General features: G+C 36.9%; 1 protein-coding gene across 1 annotated transcript; it reads left to right on the top strand.

Moving 5' to 3' along the window:
- Window positions 1-13,117: 13,117 nt before the first annotated feature.
- Window positions 13,118-20,116, top strand: LOC149818961 (transcription factor EGL1-like). The gene is made up of 8 exons (XM_089986312.1): window positions 13,118-13,239; window positions 13,586-13,840; window positions 14,723-14,776; window positions 14,893-14,989; window positions 15,278-15,334; window positions 15,431-16,414; window positions 19,536-19,970; window positions 20,051-20,116. The coding sequence occupies exons 1-8, from the start codon at window positions 13,118-13,120 to the stop codon at window positions 20,114-20,116; spliced, it is 2,070 nt and encodes a 689-aa protein (XP_089842438.1).
- Window positions 20,117-24,298: the final 4,182 nt, after the last annotated feature.

Raw genomic sequence — 24,298 nt, 5'->3', positions numbered from 1 at the left:
TTCATTTGAGCCTTCCATAACCCATATTCCTAAAGCCCCCTTTTCTGAGGCGTTAGAGAAACCAAGAGCATTAGGTAAGTCGGGAGTAAACATGCAAGAGATGCTTGAGATATTCAAGCACGTCCATATAAACCTTCCCTTACTAGATGCCATCCAGCAAGTCCTTGCATATGCAAAGTTCCTCAAAGAGCTTTGTATGCAGAAAAGGAAGTTGAGGTCCCATGCGCAGAAGAAAATATATTTGACGGAGCAGATCAGTGCAGTATTGCGACACCAGACTCCACCCAAACTTAAGGACCCAGGGACCCCTATCATATCATGTGTCATAGGAAACATTACTGTTGAGCGTGCTTTGCTTGACCTTGGGGCAAGTGTTAACATTTTGCCGGGTTTCTTTTATGACAAATTTGGATTGAAAGAGATGAAATCCACACCTATGACGCTTCAATTAGCGGATAGATCGATTAAGGTCCCGAGAGGGATACTTGAAGATGTGTTAGTCAAGGTGGAGGATTGTTATTTCCTTGTCGACTTCGTGATATTAGATATGGAGGGAGTTGATAGCATCAGACAGACTCCTATTATTCTTGGTCGCCCTTTCCTAGCTACCGGCATTGCGTGCATTAATTGCCGCACTGGTGAAATGGATGTTTCATTTGGAAATAGGAAAATGAGGATGAACATTTTTTGTGCATCGATGGAGTCTGATACTGAAGAAGCTTCTTTTGAGGTTGATATCATTCAAGATATTATAGAAGCTGAACATGATTGGTTGTTGAGTGATCCACCTCAAGAGGAGATTGATGAATCATTCAAAGAGGATTGCCTTGATATGATAGATAGTGAGGCAGATAATGTCATTGGGATTTGGCATCCTGAACCACTTCCAGAATTAGCTGAGAAGCCTGCAAAGCCATCGATAGAGAGTCCCCCAGAGTTGGAGTTGAAGCCTTTACCAGCTTCACTCAAATATGTCTTTTTAGGAAAAGAGCAGACTCTCCCAGTTATTATTTCTGCAAACCTGACAGATTCACAGGAGCATCAGTTGTTACAGGTTTTGCATGAGCACAAGGAAGCTATTGGATGGTCTGTGGCGGATTTAAAGGGGATTGACCCCTCCTTTTGTATGCATCGGATCATTATGGATGAGGGAGCTAAACCCTCAAGAGAATCACAAAGGAGATTAAATCCTCACATGAAAGAAGTGGTGAAAAAGGAAGTAGTTAAATTGTTAGATGCTGGGATTATTTATCCTATCTCCGATAGTCAGTGGGTGAGTCATACCCAGGTTGTTCCCAAAAAGTCTAGGCTCACTGTGGAAAAGAATGAGAAAGGAGAGAGCATTCCCATGAGGATTACTATGGGATGACGAGTATGTATTGACTATAGGAAGTTGAACAGTGCAACTAGGAAAGATCATTTCCCGTTACCGTTCATCGACCAAATTTTAGAAAGACTTGCAGGCCAGCAATATTATTGCTTTTTAGATGGATATTCCGGATATAACCAGGTGGCCGTTCATCCCGAGGATCAGGATAAGACGACATTTACCTGCCCCTATGGTACATTTGCGTATAGGAGGATGCCGTTTGGGCTTTGTAATGCCCCGGCTACATTTCAGAGATGTATGATGGCGATTTTCTCTGACATGATGGATGATGTCCTTGAGATTTTCATGGACAATTTCTCAGTTTATGGCTCTTCTTTTGATAATTGTCTAAAAAAATTATCTCGTGTACTTCAGCGCTGTAGGGAGACAAATCTAGTGTTGAGTTGGGAAAAGAGTCATTTCATGGTACAGCAGGGGATTGTTCTTGGACATATTGTGTCTGAGAAAGGTATTGAGGTCGATAAGGCCAAAGTGGAGACCATTGTCAAATTAGCTCCACCGACCTCTGTGAGGCAAGTGCGTTCATTTTTAGGGCATGCAGGTTTCTATAGACGGTTCATTAAGGATTTTAGTCAGATTTCTAGACCGTTGTGTAACCTGTTGTCGAAAGATCAGTCGTTTGTGTTTGATGATGCCTGTATGAAGGCATTTTTAGCCCTAAAGGAAGCATTGACCACTGCTCCTATTCTCAGATCTCCTGAGTGGTCAGTGCCTTTTGAGATTATGTGTGACGCTTTAGATTATGCGGTTGGAGCTATTTTAGGACAGAAAATTGAGAAACGATCTCATGTTATTCATTATGCTAGTAGGACTCTTTCTGACACACAAATGCATTATACTACCACTGAGAAGGAGTTACTAGTCGTTGTATTTGCACTTGAGAAGTTTCGATCATATTTGTTAGGCTCCAAAGTTATCATTTACTCAGATCATGCTGCATTGAGATATTTGATGAGTAAAAAGGATGCTAAACCGCGTCTCATTCGTTGGATTCTTCTGTTACAAGAATTTGATATTGAGATTCGAGATAAGAGTGGATGTAAGAATCTTGTAGCAGATCATCTGTCTAGACTGACTATAGATTCATCTATTGATCAAGGACAGATTGTTGATTCTTTTCCGAATGAGCAGTTATTTCATGTCAAGCGTTTACCTTGGTTCGCGGATATTGTAAATTTTCTGGTTACTAGAGAGTATCCTGCGCACTGGAACCGGAATGAAAAAGATAGATTTTTTGCGCAGGTGAAACATTATTTTTGGGAGGAACCAGAATTATTTAGATCATGCCCGGACCAGATGATCCGGAGATGTGTGCCTGAAGAAGAGTATCATTCCATTTTATCATTTTGTCATTCTTTAGCTTGTGGAGGTCATTTTTCTAGTCGGAAGACCGCTGCAAAGGTCCTTCAGTCTGGATTTTGGTGGCCCACACTTCATAGAGATGCTCACGAATTCTGTAGGAAGTGTTTGTGATGTCAGCAAACAGGTCGCATTACCAAGCGCGACATGATGCCTCTTTTACCTATTCTGATTGTGGAAATTTTTGATGTTTGGGGCATTGATTTCATGGGTCCTTTTCCGCCATCATTTGGATTTACATATATTTTAGTGGCGGTTGATTATGTTTCAAAATGGGTCGAGGCTGTGGCCACCCGGACCAATGATCATAAAGAGGTGCTTCGGTTTATTAAGCACAATATTTTTAGTCGGTTCGGAGTTCCTAGAGCGATCATCAGTGATGGTGGGACGCATTTTCGTAATGTGCAGGTAGCTTCCTTACTTAAGAAATATTCTGTGCATCATCGGATTGCTACACCTTACCACCCACAAACCAGTGGCCAAGTTGAGGTATCTAACAGGGAGATAAAAAGGATTCTTGAAAAGACAGTCAGACCAGACCGCAAGGATTGGTCTCAGCGCCTTGATGATGCCTTGTGGGCTTATAGGACTGCTTTCAAGACCCCGATTGGTATGTCACCATTTCGATTAGTTTTCGGGAAACCTTGCCATCTTCCTGTTGAGTTAGAACATTGAGCATATTGGGATATAAAAAAATTCAATTTCAACATGACCCAAGCTGGAGTCGAGAGAAAATTACAGTTGAGTGAGCTAGAGGAATTGCGTAATGAAGCCTATGAGAGTGCAAAGATTTACAAAGCTCGAACTAAGCATTTTCATGATCGATATATTGTTAGGAAACAGTTCGAGCCTGGGCAAAAGGTATGGCTTTATCATTCACGTCTTCATCTTTTTCCAGGTAAGTTGAAGTCAAGATGGAATGGTCCATTTGTTGTGCATAGGGTGTTTCCATATGGAGCGATAGATCTTTTTGACCCTCGTACGGGTGCTATTTTTAAAGTAAATGGGCAATGGCTGAAGCCTTATATCTCAGATATTGTGACAGAACAAGACATTGAGGATGTTGATCTTTTAGAAGTTTAGGACTCACACATGTTTGTATATATTTTAAAAATTTTGTAAATATTCATAGAAAAACAATTTTTTTAAGAGTACTTTCATATAGTTCATGTGCATAATTCATAAACCATAATCATGGTAGGCATATGTTCACATTTTAGATTTCATTGAGTTTACTTTCTTTCCCTCATTGATTTTATCTCATGGGCATTCACTTAGTTTCACATAAGCATGGGGGAATGCCACTGGGATAGTGTAATTCAAGCATGGGGGAGGGTGTAGTAGCTCACCAGAATATTTTTGTCTACGTTCTTGCACATGTTTACACATCTCTCATGAAAAGTAGATTTTTAAAGAAAGAGTTTGAACTTATATGAATGTTATTTCAAATCTGATGTTTTTAGAGGATTTTTAAGCCCCACGAAATTTTTTTTCTGACATAGATCTAAAAATTATGGTTGTTTATGTGGATTTCGAGGAAATGATGATAGATACATGTTAGAGTTTATTTTGAATCATAAATATGAATATGCACAGTTGTATTTTGAAAAACTAAGCAAATGAACAAAAGCATAAAAATGAGCTAAAAAAGTGAGAAAAAGCATGCGTTAGGTTGTTTGGATAATTTCACAATCCTTAGTAGATGGAACTTAGATGTAAGTTGAAACTTTTAAGTCCATTTGCATAGGGAGAGTGGAAAACTTCGTGATCCTAAGTAACTGGGAACAGATACAAGTTGAAATGTTTGACTCTCATGTTATAAGGGTGAATGAAGGAAGTCACTTTTATGTCTTAGTTGATATCTTTTGGTATGAAAAAGTATAGAAGATATTGACATTGCACAAGGCATAAAAGCAGACCACACGCAAGCTATATGAGAAAAATAAGTGCGCAAAAAGAAAAAACGTGAAAAGAAAAAAAAAATATATAGAAAAGAGCTTAAAAAGAAAGAAAAGTTCAGTGCTTAGAAGTGTGATTGAGAAAACCTGTGCAGAAAACATATGAGTGAGGATAAGTAAATAATAATATGTTTTTATTGGATTTTCTAAGAATAAAACATAAATAATTGTGATATTTAGAAAAGTGAAAGAAATTCTTTTTCTGTGGTGGTACATAAAAGATTCTAATTATATTTTGATTTTGAAATAACAGGAAATATTTGTGAAAACAAAGTCTTTAATTATCTACTGCTTATGAGGATGTGTAATATTATGCATACATGATAGAGATGTTTGTGGGTAGCATCACTGCAAACCCTCACGAGACCTTACTCGTCCACTGGGGTAACCTAAGGGTTGAAAGGGCTTGTTGCATGAGCTAAATGCAACCGTGATTCCTACGAAAGTGAGTTAGGTGATAGTTTGATTTCTTGCATTTTTCTAGTTTGCTCGAGGACTAGCAAAACATAAGCATGGGGGTATTTGATCATGCATATATTTTAGGGATTTTTCATATAAAAATATGCATGATTTCATGAGAAAATGTTTCAAAAACCCAATTTTATGATAGTTTTCGAGTAAATGTGCTAAAATGATTTAAAAATAGAAAATGCATGAAAAAAATAGTTTTATTTTACATTTTTATACATATTTTAGTTTTTGTTATATTCATAGTAGTTTAGTGTTAGTTTTTATTAAAAGTAAAAATAAAAAAATAAAAAATAGAGAAAATAGTTTTTAAAATCATTTTAAATGTTTATTTTTTTAGAAAAGAAAAAAATTAGTAGAATAGTTTTTATAAATGAAATAAAGTTTTGTTTGTAATTTTTTTTAAAACCGGTTTACAAGGTTGTTGAATTTAAAAAAAAAAAAACTAAAAAAATGAATAAGCAAACCGGCTGGAACCGGTTTGCATTGTTTTTGAATTAAAAAAAATTCTGTTTGAACCGGTTCCAGCCGGTTTGGGGTTTTTAAAACCCACGAAAACAAATTTTTTCAGGCTCTCCCCATTTACGCCAACTCTTTCTCCTCTGTTCACTCTCTTTTCCCCCCTTTTCCATCGGATTTCCCCTTCCCTCTCTTTTCTCTCTTTTCTCTCTTTTCCCTTGCCTTTACCTTCTCCCTCCTTATCTTCTTCCTCAGTCTGGTAGAGATGATCAGTCCGGCGGCGGTGTGAGTGGTGGAGGCCACCTCTCTTCCAATCTATCTCCGATTTCACGTAAGTCCGATTCTGCATCTTACTCTTCTTCTTCTTCTTATTCTTCTTCTTCCTCTTCTTCTTCTTCTTCTTCCTCTTCTTTTTCAGATTCTCTTCTTCATCTTCTTCTTCAGCTTCTTCTTCATGTTGTTGCTATTCCTGTAAAACGAAAAAAAAAAGAAAAAAAAAACGAAAAAGAAAATAAAAAGATTGAAATGTGTATGCTGTAATTTCCTGTTTTCTGCAGTGTCTCATTATCTTGTTTGTGTTTTTTTAGTCATTTCATGTTTGTTCATTCTCGTAAGAGTCATTTTCTTGTTTTCTGACTGAATTACATTTCAATTTTTCATGTTTTGTCAAATTTTCTGTAATACATTTCCTGATTCAACGATTGTATTAGTTTTGATTATAATCTACTGATTTCCTGTATAGTCTAATGTAAACGAGTTTGCATAGTTTGTTAATCCTTTGCATTTCACAGTATATGTTCTGATTTTTGTGTTGTTTCATTTACATAGTAGCATTTACATCATTTCATTTCTGTATTGTCGGTTTTGCTGATTTTTGTTATGTCTGTTTTTTTTCTTTCTTTCGTTGAAATTTCTTTTCATCACCTATTGTTTGCTTTCAATTCAGTGTGATTTCCTGTTTCTTTCATGTTATAAGTACCTATTATGCAACTCATAGATTTTGTTATGTTTTTCAACCTCCGATTTCATCATTTTTCATCTCATTTTCTGTTAAGTGTTTTTAATTTCCTGTTTTTAGTTATTTCATTTTCCAGTTTATGAAAGTAATTTCCTGATTTCCTGTTTTCCTGTTTGCCAGTTTTTACATTTCCTGCTTTGTAGTTCCTGATGTTTTTTAGTCATTTTCCAGTTTTCAACATTCATTTTCCTGTTTTTAGTTAAGTAATCTGTTAGTCAATTAGTAACTAGTTAATTAGATTTAATTAGAATTCATTTTTATTTTTTGAAATTGTCATTTAGAATTCTTGCCTAATTTCTTTTGTATGTTTAACATTTAGTCAGTTTAGTATAATTTTCTTTCTATCTGTGGTACTGCTCGTGTTCATTTGAATTGTGCAAGATAGCACAGACTGGAGCGGAAGCGATTACGTGACACGAAGTACAAAGAATAAAGTCTTTTTACTTTTTAGTTTAGATTTAGGAATTTAAAGTGAGTTTGTAAATATTGCACTTTACGCCCTCTGCGAAGGGTATTCATTTGTTGTAATAGCTAGTTGTGTTTACTTTTTTGAACATTTTACATTTCCATAATTCGGCAATAAAGATTAGTTTAGACTTGTGTACTTGAATACGATATATTCTCGTTCCCTGAGTTCGACCCGGTCTCATCCACTAGTGAGAACCGGTTTTTATTATTTGATGTCTGGTTTTCACATGTTTTACATTTAAAAATCTTTTCAAAATTACAACGATTGCAAAAAGACATCAAATACTTACAAGAAAGTTGAGCCATCGATTTACAAGCTTTGAAAATCCTGTTTATGCATCGCAATCCGATGATTCAAGAGCCAGCTTTTTAAAATCAAGCATTTAGATGCCGTTCATACGGTAAAAAAGTTTTTTTAGAATCAAACATCGAATGTGCCTCTGAGTTCATCTGCTGGAAAAAACAACAATTAGTGGCGTTTTTTTATCGTGTGCTAAGTCTTTTTTTTTCTTTAATGCACGTAATCAACGATGTCCACATGTTCGACTATATATATCCAGTACCATGTTTTATTTAGCATTGTGCTCATTTTATATATATATATATATATATATATATATATATATATATATATATATATATATATATATATATATATATATATATAATGAGCATCGAGCATCATCTAAACAGTTTATGCTCAAACTGACCTAAACGCTTCTTAAAAATTTATAGTTGCACGTGTTTTTTTGTTTAATCTTAAGTTATAGATGCATTCACTATTATTTATTTATTAAAAATCGTTTTTTCCATAGAATTGATTTAACAAAAAACATTGGTTTACATTTCACAAAGTTTTGGTGCAATATGAGATGTCTATTTTTCATCGCTCTAAATACACGTTTAAACACACACGATGCATGAGATGAGACTGTTTAGAATCTCTCTCTCTCTCTCTCTCTCTTTCTCTCTCTCTCTACAGATTTTTCTAATAATAGAAAGTGGGACAGGTGCCGTTACAAGAACAAATATTATAACTTATCATGCTATCATGCATTAATGCTGACCTTACTTTTTGGACATTTTAATGCATAATACTATATTCTTTTGTCACAGAAATGTGTTTTGGGGTATTTGTTATGGTACTTTTGATATCAGATATTTTTACAATCCAATCTGGTGTTTACAAAATAATAGTGGAAGAATGTGCATGCAGTGGCAACACCATCTTCCGCAGTTACAAGAACACTATAATACAAAATAATAGTGGAAGATATTTTTACAATCCAGTGGCAACACCATCTTCGGCAGGTTCCATTTTCTTTGCCCCTTTCTCGTCAGAAAACTGCTTCCGAGCATGCTTTCCCTTTTTCAAACACACCCATGGCCAAAGCACGACATGGTTTTTCTCTTAACCTTCTTCGAAATCCTCTTCTTTATGATACATTTGGGTCTATATCTACCCTTCTAATTTTACCTGGTAGAATCATTCTTTTTCATGCCTATGAACGATATAATCTCAAGGTATTGTTTAAAAGTATTTCACATCTATTTGACCCTTCTTCTGAATGTGGACCATGAAACTTGTCATTATCTAGAAAGTGAACAAAGAAAACAAGCCATAAATTGTGCATTTTAACACCAAGTGAATCATTGATGCTGGAGGGGAGTGACAAAACTTTGGGTTAATAGGGTTTCATATATATATATATATATATATAGAGAGAGAGAGAGAGAGAGAGAGAGACCCTAAGTGTTTGACTGGTAGGTGAGGGATTTGGGGGCCCTCGGAAATGAAAACGGGCCCCACTTCTTAGACCTAACTTGAGAAGCACCAGTGGGTGATAAGTCCGGGAGAAATTTCCCAAATCCAGTAAAGAATTCCCATTAACACTGTTCACAATGCCCATAAATGAATTACAAGAGATCCAAACCAGGAGAATTGACCCAAATCCTGAAGGCATCCTAATTACTGGTCACAATGACCATAATGACCACAAGAACTAGCACATGCTAATTTTAGTGATTAAGGCATTTGTCATTACTTTCACGTCCTAAAGAATAAGTGAAAAACCATTTGGCTGCTGCTAATCTTGCTTCTGCCAAAAAAAAATTCATATTTCAATTGCTCGTATGCGTGCAAATCTGAAGCCTTGTGTTATAAATAAGTAGGGATGTCAACAGGTTGGATGTAACCCCATATCCAACCCGAATCCAAATAAAATTAGTCAGGTTCGGTAGCCAATTTCGGATCCGATTAAAAAATGGGTTTGGATTCGGCATTTATTTTGCATTGAAATCCGAATCCAAATCTGATTAAAACCCAAATCTGATCAAGATCCGAATCCACTGAAGGTGTACATATCAGATTTTAGACTAATCAGATCCGGATTTGATTTTATCTTTTCCCATCCTACTCGGAAGCCAATTAAGTCAGATGCAGTAATGCCTAGATCCGACCCGAATCAATCCCTATAAATAAGGATGATTGCCTACATAAATTCCATGCGAATGTATTTTGGTTGAGTTCATTACCCAGTATATCTATCCATAAAAACAGCATGTATATGAGATAGAGCCAATGTTTAATGCAAGCTCTCAACTCTAATTTGGGCATTTTACAATGTGGGCTCATCTTATATAGAAGCTTCCCTCAAACACTAACCTTTGTGCAGTAGTAAAGCTATTCATTTTTTAATAGTTGTATCAAGGAGATATGCAGATAGTGTTCAAGTAGAATCTATATTATCAAAGCTTCATCTTGAAATGTCTAACCAAGTTGTTTTTTCCTTTTTTTCATATTTTTTAAGAAAAACAAAAAGATTTATTTTGACTTTCCTAGAATCAAGAGATAATAATTAAATTATATTTTTTTAAGAAAAGCAAAAAGTTTCATTTTGACTTTACTAAGTATATCACAAGTTATCAGAATTTTATTCCTAAAATCTGAAAGACTTCACATTATATTTATATGATGCAGCGTCTTGACATTTTTTGAGATGGGTGCAATTGTCCATCTCGAGAAATGTTGGGATGGATGGTCAGCAGTAGTTGAGCTGCATGCTTAGAATCATGCAGCGACAGCTTCATGAAAAATGGTCTTAATTTAAAAATCCAAATCACATTAATTATTCAATGTGAACCACTCCTTGGAAGGCGGTTTGGCTTGTAATTATTGGTCTTAGTTAGCCTTCATGCACATTTTCATAAATATTATAAAGGAATAAACAAGGTCAATGGGTGCCAAAAATTTGTCTTATTACTTTTTTCTTAATGATAAGTAAGCCATGTGTTTGTTTAACATAATTAGAAATTTGTTTGGGCATTTGTATCTTTTTCTTCTTAAAAACAAAATGTTACTTACATGGCACTTATGTAAATTTTAAAGATTTGAATGAGATAGTGACAGAAAAAATGAAAATGAATACTTTTTAATAAATAAACAGTTACCGCTTCACATAATCTTCATGAATTACTCTCTCATTCTTTCCACTAAACTCTCCATAAATCACTTTTTCTAAATAAAACATCTCTCTCTCTCTCTCTCTCTTTCTCTCTCTCTCTCTCTTGACAACAGATCCTCCTCTCAATGGCATAAGTTATATGGAATGCATCTTATGATTTCAAAACCCTCGTTTTTCCTAAACATACATGCATGATACACAAACATATGTTTTTGAATAAAAATTATTTTATTTTAAATGTATATCTATTTTTGATATTTTCATAATAGGAAAGAGAAGCTCAAGAGTAATTTCCTCCTTCGCTAAGATCAGCAGATGGTTTATTCTCAAAAAGAAAGATCAGCAGAAGGAAAGCAATCTTGCTTTTGTCCTTTTAGGTTAGGCACAGGCACCTATCATAATGAAAAGAAAAAGGAAAAATTCCATTTAAGGGCCCATGTTTTTGCCTCTAATTTTAAAAATAAGTTTCATGTTTCTGAATATTCTGATATACCTCTGTTTTTCTGAAAACTACCAAAACGGGACTGCATCTATTATTTTGTTAAAATCATGTCAAATTACAATAATAGTATTCATAATCAAATTTTAAATATTTTCCCGTTTTCTTTTTTATGCGAATGAATGAGCATTTTCCAGTTTCAAAGGATAACACAGGAAACAAAAAAAAAATCATACGTTTTCAAGATGATAAACGCTTTCCTGAGGTCTCTATTTGATAATTTTCAGGAAATCTATGGCCTCTTTAAGGAATATAGAAAAAATGAGATTGATTATTTTTGAAATTAAGAGCAAAGGTTAACCACTAAATGAAAATTTTCCAAAAGGAAAACACTGCATAAGTGCAGATGCTTAGCATGGGCTTACCAACCAACCATGTCCCTATTTTGTGAAATACCCAAATTACCCTTAATAATGGTATCCTCAGTCCTGCACTCTTAAGTCTGACCATTAGGGATGCACACGAGCCGTGATCGAGCTGAGCTTGAGCTAGCTCGGCTTGGCTCGAGAGGAAGAAGTGGGCTGTTCAAGATCGGCTTGAACTTGAGCCAAGCTTGAACAGCCTATGTCCAGACTCGGCTCGAGCCGAACACATATGTAAACCGTACAAGTCACTATTCAAAAAGGCAACCGACACACACACTATGTCAACTGTTTAAGTAAAAAAAAAAAATATACATATATACAATTTAAATTTTTTTATATAACTATGTGAATCGAGCCTAAACGGGTTTATCGAGCTTAACCGAACTGAACTACCTGTTGAAGCTCGGCTTGTTTACTTAATACCGAGCCTAAACTTTTGTTCAAGCTCAACTCATTTATTTTTCGAACAAGCCCGAGCTAAAATGGGTCGAGCCCGAGCTAGTTCGGCTCGTTGTGCATCCCTAACTACCACCTAGCACTCTTACAAAAAAGCAGTAGTTATGAAAGCTTCCTCTGCAATTGCAGAACTCTCTGTCTCTCTCTCTTTATTTCTTTTGTCTCTTCTATTTATCATCACTGAAGAAAGCAAGAACATAGAGAAAAACAGGCGCCAATGCCACTGAGAGGACAGGGCTCCGTTGTCTTTTGACTCTTTTATGCTCTCATGAATTATTATGCCGACTTCTGTGATGTGAGAGCACCAGCCATGCCTTTGCCACGATTTTCTCGTGATGGGTGATTGGAGCTCTGAGTATAAACATCAGTGAAACAATTGCCCAAAATGGTGGTCCTCTAGCTGCCCTGGGTTCTTTCTCGCAATTTTTTAGCTTTATACCGTGGCTTTCTCACGTTGGTGGTGTTGCATATGGATGCACCCATCCAAAATCTGGTTCTTGGTTCCTTTGGAGATCGGAATGCAACACTAGCTGCTGTCAGCATGGTTGCTTTTTTCTCTTCTTGGCTTCAAAGCCACCTTGGTTAATCATTTTTATCATAGTAGAGATTCTGTTTCAGTTTCAAGCCTGTTTTATTACAGTAGCATTTATCTCTCTGCTTAATTTCTCTTTTTTTTTTTTTTCAAGTTTTGACCAAAATGATACCTATTTGAGAACCAATTTATTTGTGTTAAATGTGCTACTCTTTTTTTAATGTTTTTTCTGTCTAGACCTGTCGCATTCAAAATCCTGCTATTTTTAGTTTTCCTATTTAGGTGGTGTTTGGCATTTGGTTAAATCTTGATCTCCTTTTCCTTTTAAGCCAAACTTCACAAGTGACCAAATAACCTTTATAAACAGAGGCATTAGAGGCATTGTTGTGAAGTCTCTAGCATTTCTGGTCCTGTCCTATTTAAAAGCAATCTTTTTTCCTTCTTCTATTGGTAGTGAAACAAAAAAACAACATTTTTCCTGTTCTGCGATGGTCTGTTGAGCAGACAGCAAGCATCAGATTGGTGGCACTAGATTTTTGTTTTTGGGTACTCAAAAAAGGAAAAATGGGATGAACCCCATGAACCACCTTTGAGAAGATTCACTAAAACAATTATTCGAGTGTTGCTTTTCTGTCTTGTAAAGGAAAAGAAAAAGGAGAGGTATTTGTTATGTGTTGCGATATGGCGTCTGGACTCCAAAACCAGGAAGGAGAGCCAGAAAACCAGCTCAGAAGACAACTTGGTGCTGCCGTTCAGAGCCTTCAGTGGAGTTACGCTATCTTCTGGTCACTTTCTAGTGAAGGGTATGCTCATAAGGCCCCAAAATGAACCATGCTATCTTGTTCGCTGTTTTTTTCTACTTGCTGGAGTTCCCTTATAATCTTCAAAGTAGTTGGATGGTCTTTAGTTCTGAATACATTGATGGGAATGATGTTTCTTAACCATGTAAAAAAATCAGAATATGTCTGCACTAACAGTATAAAATCACTGGTGCAAAGGTTTCTGCTTTTCCTCTCTGCTACTGAATTATGGATTCTCAGTTTCACTTGAGGTGGTCAGAATTTGATTCGTCTGAATCAGTTTTACTACAACTCCTACTGGTACCTAATAGAACTAATTTTGTGCTTGGGCGGATTTACTTTTCTGTAGGGTCTTGCAATGGGGTGATGGATTCTACAATGGGGATATAAAGACAAGGAAGACCGTGCTTCCAGTGGAGCTTAGTGTTGAGCAAATGGGCTTGCAGAGGAGCCAGCAGCTGAGGGACTTGTATGAAAATCTATCAGAAGGTGACAACAACCAGCAGGCGAAGAGGCCTTGTGCTACATTGTCTCCTGAAGATCTTTCTGATGCAGAGTGGTTCTACTTGGTTTGCATGTCCTTTGCTTTCACTCCTGGTCAAGGGTACTCTTCTACCTCTCTTCACTTTTTCAAAATGATGTAGTGATCATTCTATGGTGTAAAGTTTAATCAACTAAAGAACCCTACAACTGTAACTCTTCTCTTCTCTTTTAATTTAATTACTCTTCATTCCCTAAAAAAAAAAAACAAAAAAACTAAACAACCCTACAAATTAGTCCAGGCCAGTCTGAAGTCTGCTAGTGTAGTTGTGGATCTGAACCTGATACCATAAAACTATGACAGATTTGAGAAAGAAAACTTGTCCTCTGAACATCTTCACTTATCACGGGCCATTCTTTGAGTTGGGTAGTGACTATGAGTGTTTGTGTGCAAATTTAGTATATTTAGTACAATATTGTGCTGTATTTATCATGTGAATGATGCGATTTACATTAACAGACATCTATGTAACATAGACACGTCAATGCACCTGCCTCACCCCATGTCCCCGACATGATTACTGGACACATGGGTACTGGACACGGTGCGGGTACGTGTTTGGTCGGGTCCAAGACAACCCAAATAACACAGTTTTTTTTTTGTGTTTTGACTTGGGTCAAAGGGTGGGGCCTTTTTGGTCCCTATCTTGACCCCGATAAACCCTCCCCCTCCTCGTTGTCCTTGTTATTGAATTTTGAATAAACTAAATGTTAAATGTTAATTTAATTTATTGTTGTTGGAATTTGTATTTGTATGAAATATCTTGTAACCTATATATATATATATATAGCTGTGTCTACCCACATTTTTTTGAATTGCTGTGTGGTAACCGCACCTGCACCGGTACCCATGTGACATAGACATGCATCTTATGAACATTAACATCCTACCATCATGAATGTGGTAGCCTAGCTAGCATTTTATGCCTGTAAATGTGCTTTGCAGTTTAAATGTGACAACCAAGTGGTTAGAGATGCAGCATGTTGTACAACAGATCTGGTTGTGAATCCCATCCTTGTGTGCGTAGTACTTTGAATATCATGCATTGTTTCCTTTGAAAATTATTGTCATGTCACTTCACATAATCCACATGCTTTCAACATGTTTTTATGCAGGCTTCCAGGAAGAACATTTGCAGAAGGTAGTTATATCTGGCTTTGTGATGCTCATTCTGCGGATAGCAAAGAATTCACCCGCTCACTCTTAGCAAAGGTTTTCATCTTTATGGATACGTAAAATTTGCCTTTCTGTTCTCACTGTTCAACTCTAGAATATATCAAGACTGATTTCTTTGTCTGGTTTCCTTGATCTGATGTTAATTTGATCACTCAACGTGGGTATAAATAATCATCATCAGAGTGCTTGCATTCAGGTATGACTTCTTTCATGTTATCTTCTAAATCATGTTGGCCTTCATTGTCTTTGAATATTTCTTTTGGAGAAAACCAATCTTGGCAAATTTTCTTTAACCAATCTTGACAAATTTTCTTTCACTTGCAGACAGTTGTATGTTTTCCTCACGTGGATGGTGTTTTGGAGTTTGGAGTGAATGAACTGGTAACTTCCTGAATTTCTTTCACTGATATTGATTCCCGTGCTCATATTTTTTCATTAAAGATGTCTTGATTTTATACATTGTTGTGATTTCTCAAGGTGGAAGAGGACCCTTCACTTGTTCAACATATATTGACATTCTTTTTGGTGGTCTCTAAGCCTGTTTGTTCTGAGCAATCGACTTTCAACCCCCGAAAATCAAATGATGATGAAGATCAAGATTTTACTAAGCTTAATTCTGAAAGAGATACACCCATGCTCACCGAGAAAATTGACTATTCAGTACCATGCAACCAATTCTCTGAGGGCCACAAAGCTTTTCATCCTCTTAATTCTTGTGCATCCAAACTGGAAACTGAAACTGAAAGGAATGCAGTTAATGCATCACAGGTGGTTGTCCAAGAAGTGGTGTCCCCTGGTCACAGTTCAAATGAGAACGATCCACATCAGCAGCCCGATGATTCGTACATGCTTGATGAATTAACAGATACATGTCAAGTTCAGGCTTGGACACAGGCTGAAGAAGAAACTAGCGAGGGATTGCATGCTTCAATGAATTCAAGCGACTGCATTTCACAGTCATTTGTAAACAATGGAAAGCTTGCATGTCATATTCACAATGAAAAATTGAATCAGTACATGCAAGAATTGCAAGAATGCACCCATACTAGGTTCCAGTCATGCGCAAACGAGAATGATAAGTCCCACTACTCGAAGACACTTTCTACTATTTTGTGTAATCCTCTTGGGCCAAAGCCTGTGGATAATTCACATGGTTTTTCTTTCAAAACTTCCCTGTCCAGTGGTTGTAACGATTCTGGCTTCTCAAGGTGGAGGAAGGGTGTAACCTACCAGATGCAAGTCATTGACACACCACAGAAGTTATTGAAGAAGGCTTTGTTCAAAGTTGCTTTGATGTACCATAAACACTCTATGTCCCAAGGAAAAACTGATGACAGAGGCAATTTATGGAAACAAGTTGATGATACTGGTGGTAGTCATGTTTTATCAGAGAAAAGAGGAAGAGAAAAGTTGAATGGACAATTTGTGGTCTTAAGATCACTCATTCCTTCAATTAGTAAGGTATTTATACAGTTTTGTGCCTTTCCTCTTTGTGGAAATGTTGATTACTTCTTTTTCATGTAGAAGGAAATTCTGGTCCCTGTAGATCAGCAGTTCCACCAAATGGGAACCAAAAAAGGAAAAGTAAAAGCTTCATTTTTCTTATATATATATATATATATTGTGTATTCTCTTACTCATTTTTCTTCACATTTGTTACTCTTACTCAAATTCATATTAGCTCTTATTTTGATAATGAGGTTGGCTTTGCTTTGAGGCTTTAGAAGACTCTAGTTCTCATCTGGTACATTAATTCAGAAGATGTAGTCTTTCATGTCATTTTGAAGTTCGCTAGAAATTCACATGTAGAAACTATACTGCGTACCAAGAACTGTTCGACTTGTGGACTAGCAATTGATTGCCAATGCAGGAATCCTCAATTGCACAGGCTTCTTATATTCTTCATCGTACAGATGTTCTTTGTCATTAATTAGAACCGACTATGGGATGTTGGTTATCTTATTTTTCTGAGGTTTATACTTCCACATCTTTTTCCTCATCTTTCTAGTAGGAATACTATTGTATCTTTTGATGCAATCCATCTCACATTAACCATGGAGTTAGTCAACTGATCACTTTCTGTGAAATATGAAGTGGTCTTCACCTTTGCATGTTCCCATGTTTCCAAATAAATAACAATACAAATAAAATGTTGAACGGTAAAGCCAGAAAGAAATAGTATACTTCTATGAATTTGGCTATTAACTAGTAAGAAACTGACAGTTTAGAGTGTTAAATGTAATAAATGTAAACATATGTGTATATATATGTTTACATATTCATTTCTGTTATATTTATAGTTTAGGGGTATTTTGGTTTTTTTACATGTAAACACACAATAAGTGTATTTTTATTTTTATTTTTCTTTATTTTTTTTTTTTGTAAATATTCCCTGCCTCAAGGGCTTTTGGGGAATACTCCATAGAGTCGTTGGACCCTATCCAACGGCTATATTTCTAGTCGTTGGATATGTCCCAACGGCTCTATAGAGCCCTCTCTATGTGTATATATAGGGGTTGATCCCCCCTCTCCATGTATTCTTTTCTCAAGGGAATTTCCCCAATACAAGATCCTTTTTTATGTGAGTTTCAGCACATAAGTGGCTTATCCTTGTGTGTCTTTGTATTGACCCATAAGAGGTCACGTTCTCAAAGTATTATCTTTCTCACTATGAAACATAGACTCTTCTAACAGGGCACCGCACCCGCATGCATGGGTGTGACAGTTGGACACATCTTCCTTTGTGTCATGTGAAGTCAACTACACTGAGGTCCATTTCTGTCTAAATGTAGATTCAATTAACCCTAACCAAGTCCAGTTTTATCTATATTATATATATAAATACATAAATGCACACATACACGCATTGTTAACTTAAAATTGTTAAAAATTATATATACCCTCCCCGCACCCAAGTTTTTTAAAGTGCCGCATCGCCGCATCCACACCCCTATCTGCACCCGCACCTATGTGACATAGCTTGCCCATAAGTGGCTCTCTAAAGCTTATACATCGGTTTGTGACATAGAGCACCACCAAGTTTTTTCCTGCAACCTTTTTTTCCCCCTTTTAAGGGCCTAGCTGCCAGTTAAAGACCTTGCTCCCTCTAATGAAACAAGAGTGCACAAGTAGATGCCACTAAGGGCTACATAAATACAAAAGTGTGCACAATTACAAAGCTACACAAGGCAAACACAGAGCCTCTATGGGAAAATACGAGTCCTCAATAGATAGCACAAGCATAAGCCACTAAAGGGATGAAACACACTTAAAAAATAAATAATTTTATTATCACAAAATGCTCAAGAGAAGCATAAAATATGTGGGTTAGATCCCACATATTTATACAAGAAAGAATATGAGAGAGGGTGCTCAACTAGCCATTGGGCTTGTTCAATGGCTAGTTGAGTTTTTTTTTTGGATTTATAATCCGAAGAAGCCGCACCCATCATGACGACCTGCTCGCGCTGGATCAGCCTGCCATATCTACGGTCGTCTTGCCAACAATGTAAAACTCTGAGGCTAGGACCCTCGCCCCCGGGGCCTATGCTGGGCATCAGCTTGCTCAGAGAGGAGACACCCTTGGGAATCAAACCTTGACCACCCATCTAGTGGCCAGGGCCCTACAAAACAAATTACAAAACGTGCCCCTAATGGGAACTACCTATTACATTAAAGTAAAACTAATAATAATAAAAATATACAAATAAGAAAAAATATATATAAAATCCTAATATACATATATTAACACACACACACACACACATATATATATATATATACATATACAAAGAACTATGTATTTTAACACCCTCCAAGTCATCATCAGGCATCTACTTCCACCATATGTCAATGAAAATGTTTCTTATATCATCTGGAAGAAATTTATTTCTATACAAATTTTGTCCTACTGTGTGAATAGTGATTATTGCTGACTTACTTCAATCAGTGTACATATTCTCCATTTTATTTACTTGCTGCTAGTACTGGGAGGTGATAACATAGAAGAGTGGTATGTGGGAGTTCTTGCTTCCCTATTAAGGGTGACTGTAACACCTTAATATATTAATGTAATTCAACCCTGCAGTTGAAATTGTGCTATATCATACTCAAAATGTAGTATTAATGCACTTAAACAGCATATAGGCAAATCTTCAAATAGCAAAAGGTGCTGGTAGTTTTAGATGGTTTGTATGACATGCGCATGAACCTTTTGACAAGATACCTCACTAGGAAAGCATCATGCTGTCATCATTAAAATTCAGTATATATGACATACTACCCATAATTATTCTTTGTATAATATAAACCATCTTTTGCAATACTATCTATTCTGATTGTCTGGCTTTTACTCATGTCATTTGAGATCTATATACTGACAGTGACAGAACTTCAGGAATTTTTATCTTATTTTTAGAAGCTTGGTAATTCCATTTGCCACCAGTTTCATGTAGACCATAAATATAATTTAACCCTGTGGATTCTTTAGTAGTTTCTCCAATAATTTTGCTAAACTTTTTCCTACTTGGTGCTTGATTTACCAGAAACAATTTGCCACTAAAACTTTTGAGATGTTTTGTAGTTTTCGCAGCTTGACAAAGCATTGCTCCTTGGAGATACAATAGAGTATGTGAAAGAGCTCGAAAGAAGGGTAGAAGAGTTGGAAGCTTGCAAAGAGTTGGTTGGAAGAAAGAGATACCCAGATGTAACTGAGAGAACCTCTGACAACTATGCCAGAAATGGAACTCTTGTCAGCAAGAAGTCTTGTACAATTGAACGAAATGCTTCTGCTAGTAATGTAACCAAGTCTGAGCTCCAGTGGGTGCTCTGCAAGGATGGTGTAACAGATGTGATGGTCACTGTCAAAGAAAAGGAGGTTGCTGTCGAGATTCAGTGTCCATGGAGGGAGTCTTTACTTCATGAAATTGTACAAGCCATGAATGACCTTTATTTAGATTCTCAATCTATCAAATCATCTATGGTCAATAGCATTCTTAAGCTATCTCTAAGAGCTAAGGTTTGCATTAATAGTTAAAACTATTTAGCTTCTTTTTTGTTTGATATAAAGTTACTGATATTAGGCTGAACCCATTGCAGGTTAAGAAAGCAACTGCAGCAGCTACAGAAGACATAAAAAATGCACTTCAAAGAATTGTCAGTTAAGTGCTGATGATCGTAGCTCCAGTGTGTTTCTGCCTCTGGCCTTTTTTGTAGATATTTGAAGGCTATTTTAGTTTTAGGTATTACCGTGTTGCATGCATGATAACAAGTTGAGAGTAGTGTTTTAGAGGTGATGTGCTCAAACCTGCATTGTGCTTGTAGTTTTGCTCATATCCCCTTTATACCTGTTTGCTATGTGTTTCTTTTGCTTATCTAGAATAAGCTGTTTGAACTAAATTATCACTTTTCCTTAATGATATTCTGCTCCTTCAAATATGTAATGCAGAGTATACCATGTTCTACAGGATCACATACATTTTCTGGGTTGAAAGTGCATGAGAAGTGATATGCTTGCCCTCTATATGTCATGTTCACTATTTAAAATTGTGAATCTGGACATTTCCTGCAGATAGTGGAATAAATAAATAGTAAAATAGATTATAAGCAAAACAGAAACCACATCAAATATTGAAACAAACAAGTTAAATTAGGAAGTCCCAAAATTTTGAATTCAGTGTAGTGCAGATCCTTGATAAAAAATTAACAGCATATGTGATCTCTGGTTATTCATGATGCACTTCTATTGCATCATATTTTGATATCCAAGAAGGCTGGTGGTGGAATGCCACAATACCGCTGCCTAGCAGAATCATAATGTAGTATGCCTTCATGCTTGTACGTCATCAAAACTATCTTGTAACTTGTCCATTTCCAATAACATCACACTTGCTAGTTAGCCAATTACTTTTCAACATCAGCAAGATGATGTACATTTTTAGCACGTTAGACATCTCCCTCATCACAAGTTTACATAATAGAGAAGGTAGCAATCTAGTGTTATTAACATTAATGAAGATTTGGTTCAAACTGACGTGGAAAATCAACTAGGTTACAATATGCCTCTTGCTTTAGTGCATTGAATGGTTGGCACTATTTTGATGTGTTCTTGAGTTCATGTAATGCATCATTTCCTGCTAGATCCCAACCTCTTTATATCTGGATGATAGATTTTGTACTTAGTTAAATCATTGTAGGTTTTGCACCATAACAAAACACACAGTGTGTGCAGACTTAAATAGAAGGAGAGTGGTGGACCAATTTAGACCATAGTTGCTAGACACAAGTGTGAGTACTGATATGGGTGTGAGATACTGATACTAGTATATGAGGGTTTAAAAAATTTCAGGCACATTTTTACTTAAAATGCATAATGCTTCAAAAGATTTGATGTGACTTTCTTATAAACATCCATACAGCTTCTAAAAGAATTGGTACAAATTTCTAAAAATTGATACAATGTTTATGTTTTCATAACAATAATTACTAATTAAAGTAGTTAAACAATCATATTTAATCATTCACCCCAAAGGTGTTTGGTGTAGTGGGATGGGACCTAGGCTGCTAGGCAGGTGGTCTAGGTTCAAATCCCATGGGCATCACCCCTTGCTCAAGCCAAATTGTGGCGATCCTCTGGGGGCAAGGGGTAAGCCTGCGGAGTTTTACGTTACCAGGAGAGCGACCGTAAGTACAGCAGTCCAAGCCAGCATGGCTAGGTCTCTGATCCTCGGGGTGGTTTATCCATGTAAATATAAAAAAAAAAACATATTTAGTCATTCATTATTGTATTATATTTTTTTATTAGTCATAATATTGAAGTCTCTAAGAATAGTGACTTAATAGTAACTGGACGAGTCAAGAAGTTTGTAATAATTGCAAATAAGAAAGAGTTCATATGCTAGCTGGGCCTTATTACTTCCTCTGAGTTGCTGTTTTCCCAGCCTTTTAGTGGCTCTTCCTAAATTGTGCTCAACCGTTTGGGTTTCCCAAAAAATCAAAACTGATTTTTAGTTTTTAGTTACCAAAACTGGTTCACATGATTTCAAACACGTGGGCCCCACAATGATGAGGCACTATGGTCACTTGCCATTATAAGTTAACAGTAACTACATTGTTATGTATATGTATAGATATTTGATAAAAATAAGTTTGATACTCATTAATCATTCAATACAAATGAGTTTTTACTTAGAGAATGTACAAATTTCTCGAGTATAATTGGAATGAGATTTCTTAAGACTTAAACATTTGGTTGTTCTATTTAAGGTTTGTGAATTGAGTTTATATCTGACAATGATGCACTTAATATGCGATAAGATTGGGTTTCATTATCATCGTCATCACGCCTTATCCCAACTACATAGGGACTTAGTTTACACCAATGAATTCTGTGTGTGAGAGAGAGAGAGAGAGTTTTTCCATGATTATCTTAAAAATGAAAACTACGGTATCCTTTGTATTCTTTTGCAACCACCAGATCTTATATTTCACATTTTCAAATTTTTTTTATCTTACCAACGGGGGCTCCTCTTGTCTGGCAGGAGCAGTTAGTGCACGTCACCTTGTGTTGGGACGTTGCAAGTTCGAACCCCAAATGGTATGTATAACTGGTAGGGGGTCTACCTTAGGGATGACAGTGGGGCGGGGCGGGGGACAAGGTCTCCACCCCCGCCCCGCCTCAAGATTAGAACCTCCATCCCCGCCGGGGATGGATTTGAACCTTCACCCCCCGCCTTCATCCCCGTTTCATGTCCTCCATCCCCGGTTCAAACGGGGATGAGGCGAGGCGGGGCGGGGCTATTGCGGGGAAAAGTGGTGGGGATGAGGCGGGAATCGTGGCGGGGACGGGGAGGGGAAAAGTGTACGTCCATCCCTGGACGGGGATGGATTTTAACCTTCGTCCCCGCCTCCATCCCCGTTTCATACCCTTCATCCCCGGTCCAAACGGGGCGAGGCGGGGCTATTGCGGGGAAAAGTGGTGGGGATGAGGTGGGAATCGTGGCGGGGACGGGGAGGGGAAAAGTGTATGTCCATCCCTGGACGGGGATGGATTTTAACCTTCGTCCCCGCCTCCATCCCCGTTTCATACCCTTCATCCCCGGTCCAAACGGGGCGAGGCGGGGCCCCACTTTCCCCCGGTCCACTGCCATCCCTAGTCTACCTAGCCCCAGCTTTCTCTGTCGAAAAAAAAATTTGTTATCGTAACCAGCAATCCCCCACCATCCCCCCCCCCCCCCCCCCCCACACACACACACACACACACATACACACAAAAAAAAATCAATTTATTGTATATGTTTTAATCTAATCTATTTAATGGAATTATATTTATAAAGGGACCCTATTGACTCTTCTATTATTGCTGCTCCCTCTTAGGGTGGGCATTTATTTAGTGTGAAAACTGGCCGTCTTTGTTGTGACTTGTTTACCATTTCCGTGTGCTCTAGGGGGTTTGGACTTGTTTACCACAAAGGATGGCTTGTGCAGGTTTTTGTGCTGCACAAACACACCCTTAACCTATATGCAGAACTAGAACTACAATAGGGAATAGCATTTTTTTTATATAAAATTTGCCTGTGTTAGAGTAAAAAATATATCCATTTAAAATTCAGTTATTTTTAAGCCTTGTTTGGATGATAGAGGCAAAAATTCGTTTTTGGCAAATCAGGTTTTACTTAAAAACCAAGTTTTTGTCAAACCTGGTTTGCCAAAAACTAGTCTTTTAAGGCTGTTTGGGTGACCAAAAATTAAAAAAATAAGAAAAATAAGAAAAAATAAGGCGAGCCAGTTTTTAACCAGCCATCGGCCGGAAAATGGCTGGGCCAGTGTCACCCTTGTTGGGCAACACTAGTCCAGCTATTTTCAGGCGGGTGCAGAAAGGGGGTCATCCTTGCCCCGCGGCCAATGGCTAGCAGGCAAATGGCCAACCATGTAAAATAAATAAATAAAAATAATTCATGATGACATGAAATTTGTAAAAGAAAAGCTACAAGATTCCGGCCATTTTTTGTTAGCCATTGGCCGTACTATTATAGCCCGATTCAGGCCGTACCTGTTTGGCCATTCTCTAACTGGTGGCCAGCCTCGAATGGGAGCTAACTTGCAAATCTGCATTGAAAACTCAAATTTTCCCAAGCCAGGATTATCCAAAACCTAGTTTGGTGCCATACAAAAATCCCCCAACAAGGTTTTTTAGATTAAACCTTATTTGACTCCTAAAACTAGGTTTTTACCTTGGATTTGAGTATTAAAATAGTATCTTAGAGTTATTTTTCATAATCATCTCTACCTTATACATGATACCCAAAAGCATCATTGTTTGACACGTAAAACTACGTTTTTACCGTC

The sequence above is a fragment of the Nuphar pumila genome, chromosome 13 (assembly GCF_984573655.1).
Source record: "Nuphar pumila chromosome 13, dmNupPumi1.hap1.1, whole genome shotgun sequence".
Classification (NCBI taxonomy): domain Eukaryota; kingdom Viridiplantae; phylum Streptophyta; class Magnoliopsida; order Nymphaeales; family Nymphaeaceae; genus Nuphar; species Nuphar pumila.
The sequence above is the reverse complement of the archived record's forward strand: the minus strand, read 5'-3'. Positions and strand labels throughout refer to the sequence as shown.

What these genes read in the sequence shown, in the direction of transcription:
- LOC149818961 (XM_089986312.1), top strand. Translation starts at nt 13,118, where the DNA reads ATGGCGTCTGGACTCCAAAACCAGGAAGGAGAGCCAGAAAACCAGCTC. An exon ending in CCCGCTCACTCTTAGCAAAG is followed by an intron (nt 14,990 to 15,277) that starts GTTTTCATCTTT and finishes TTTCACTTGCAG; the next exon opens with ACAGTTGTATGTTTTCCTCA. An exon ending in TCATTCCTTCAATTAGTAAG is followed by an intron (nt 16,415 to 19,535) that starts GTATTTATACAG and finishes GATGTTTTGTAG; the next exon opens with TTTTCGCAGCTTGACAAAGC.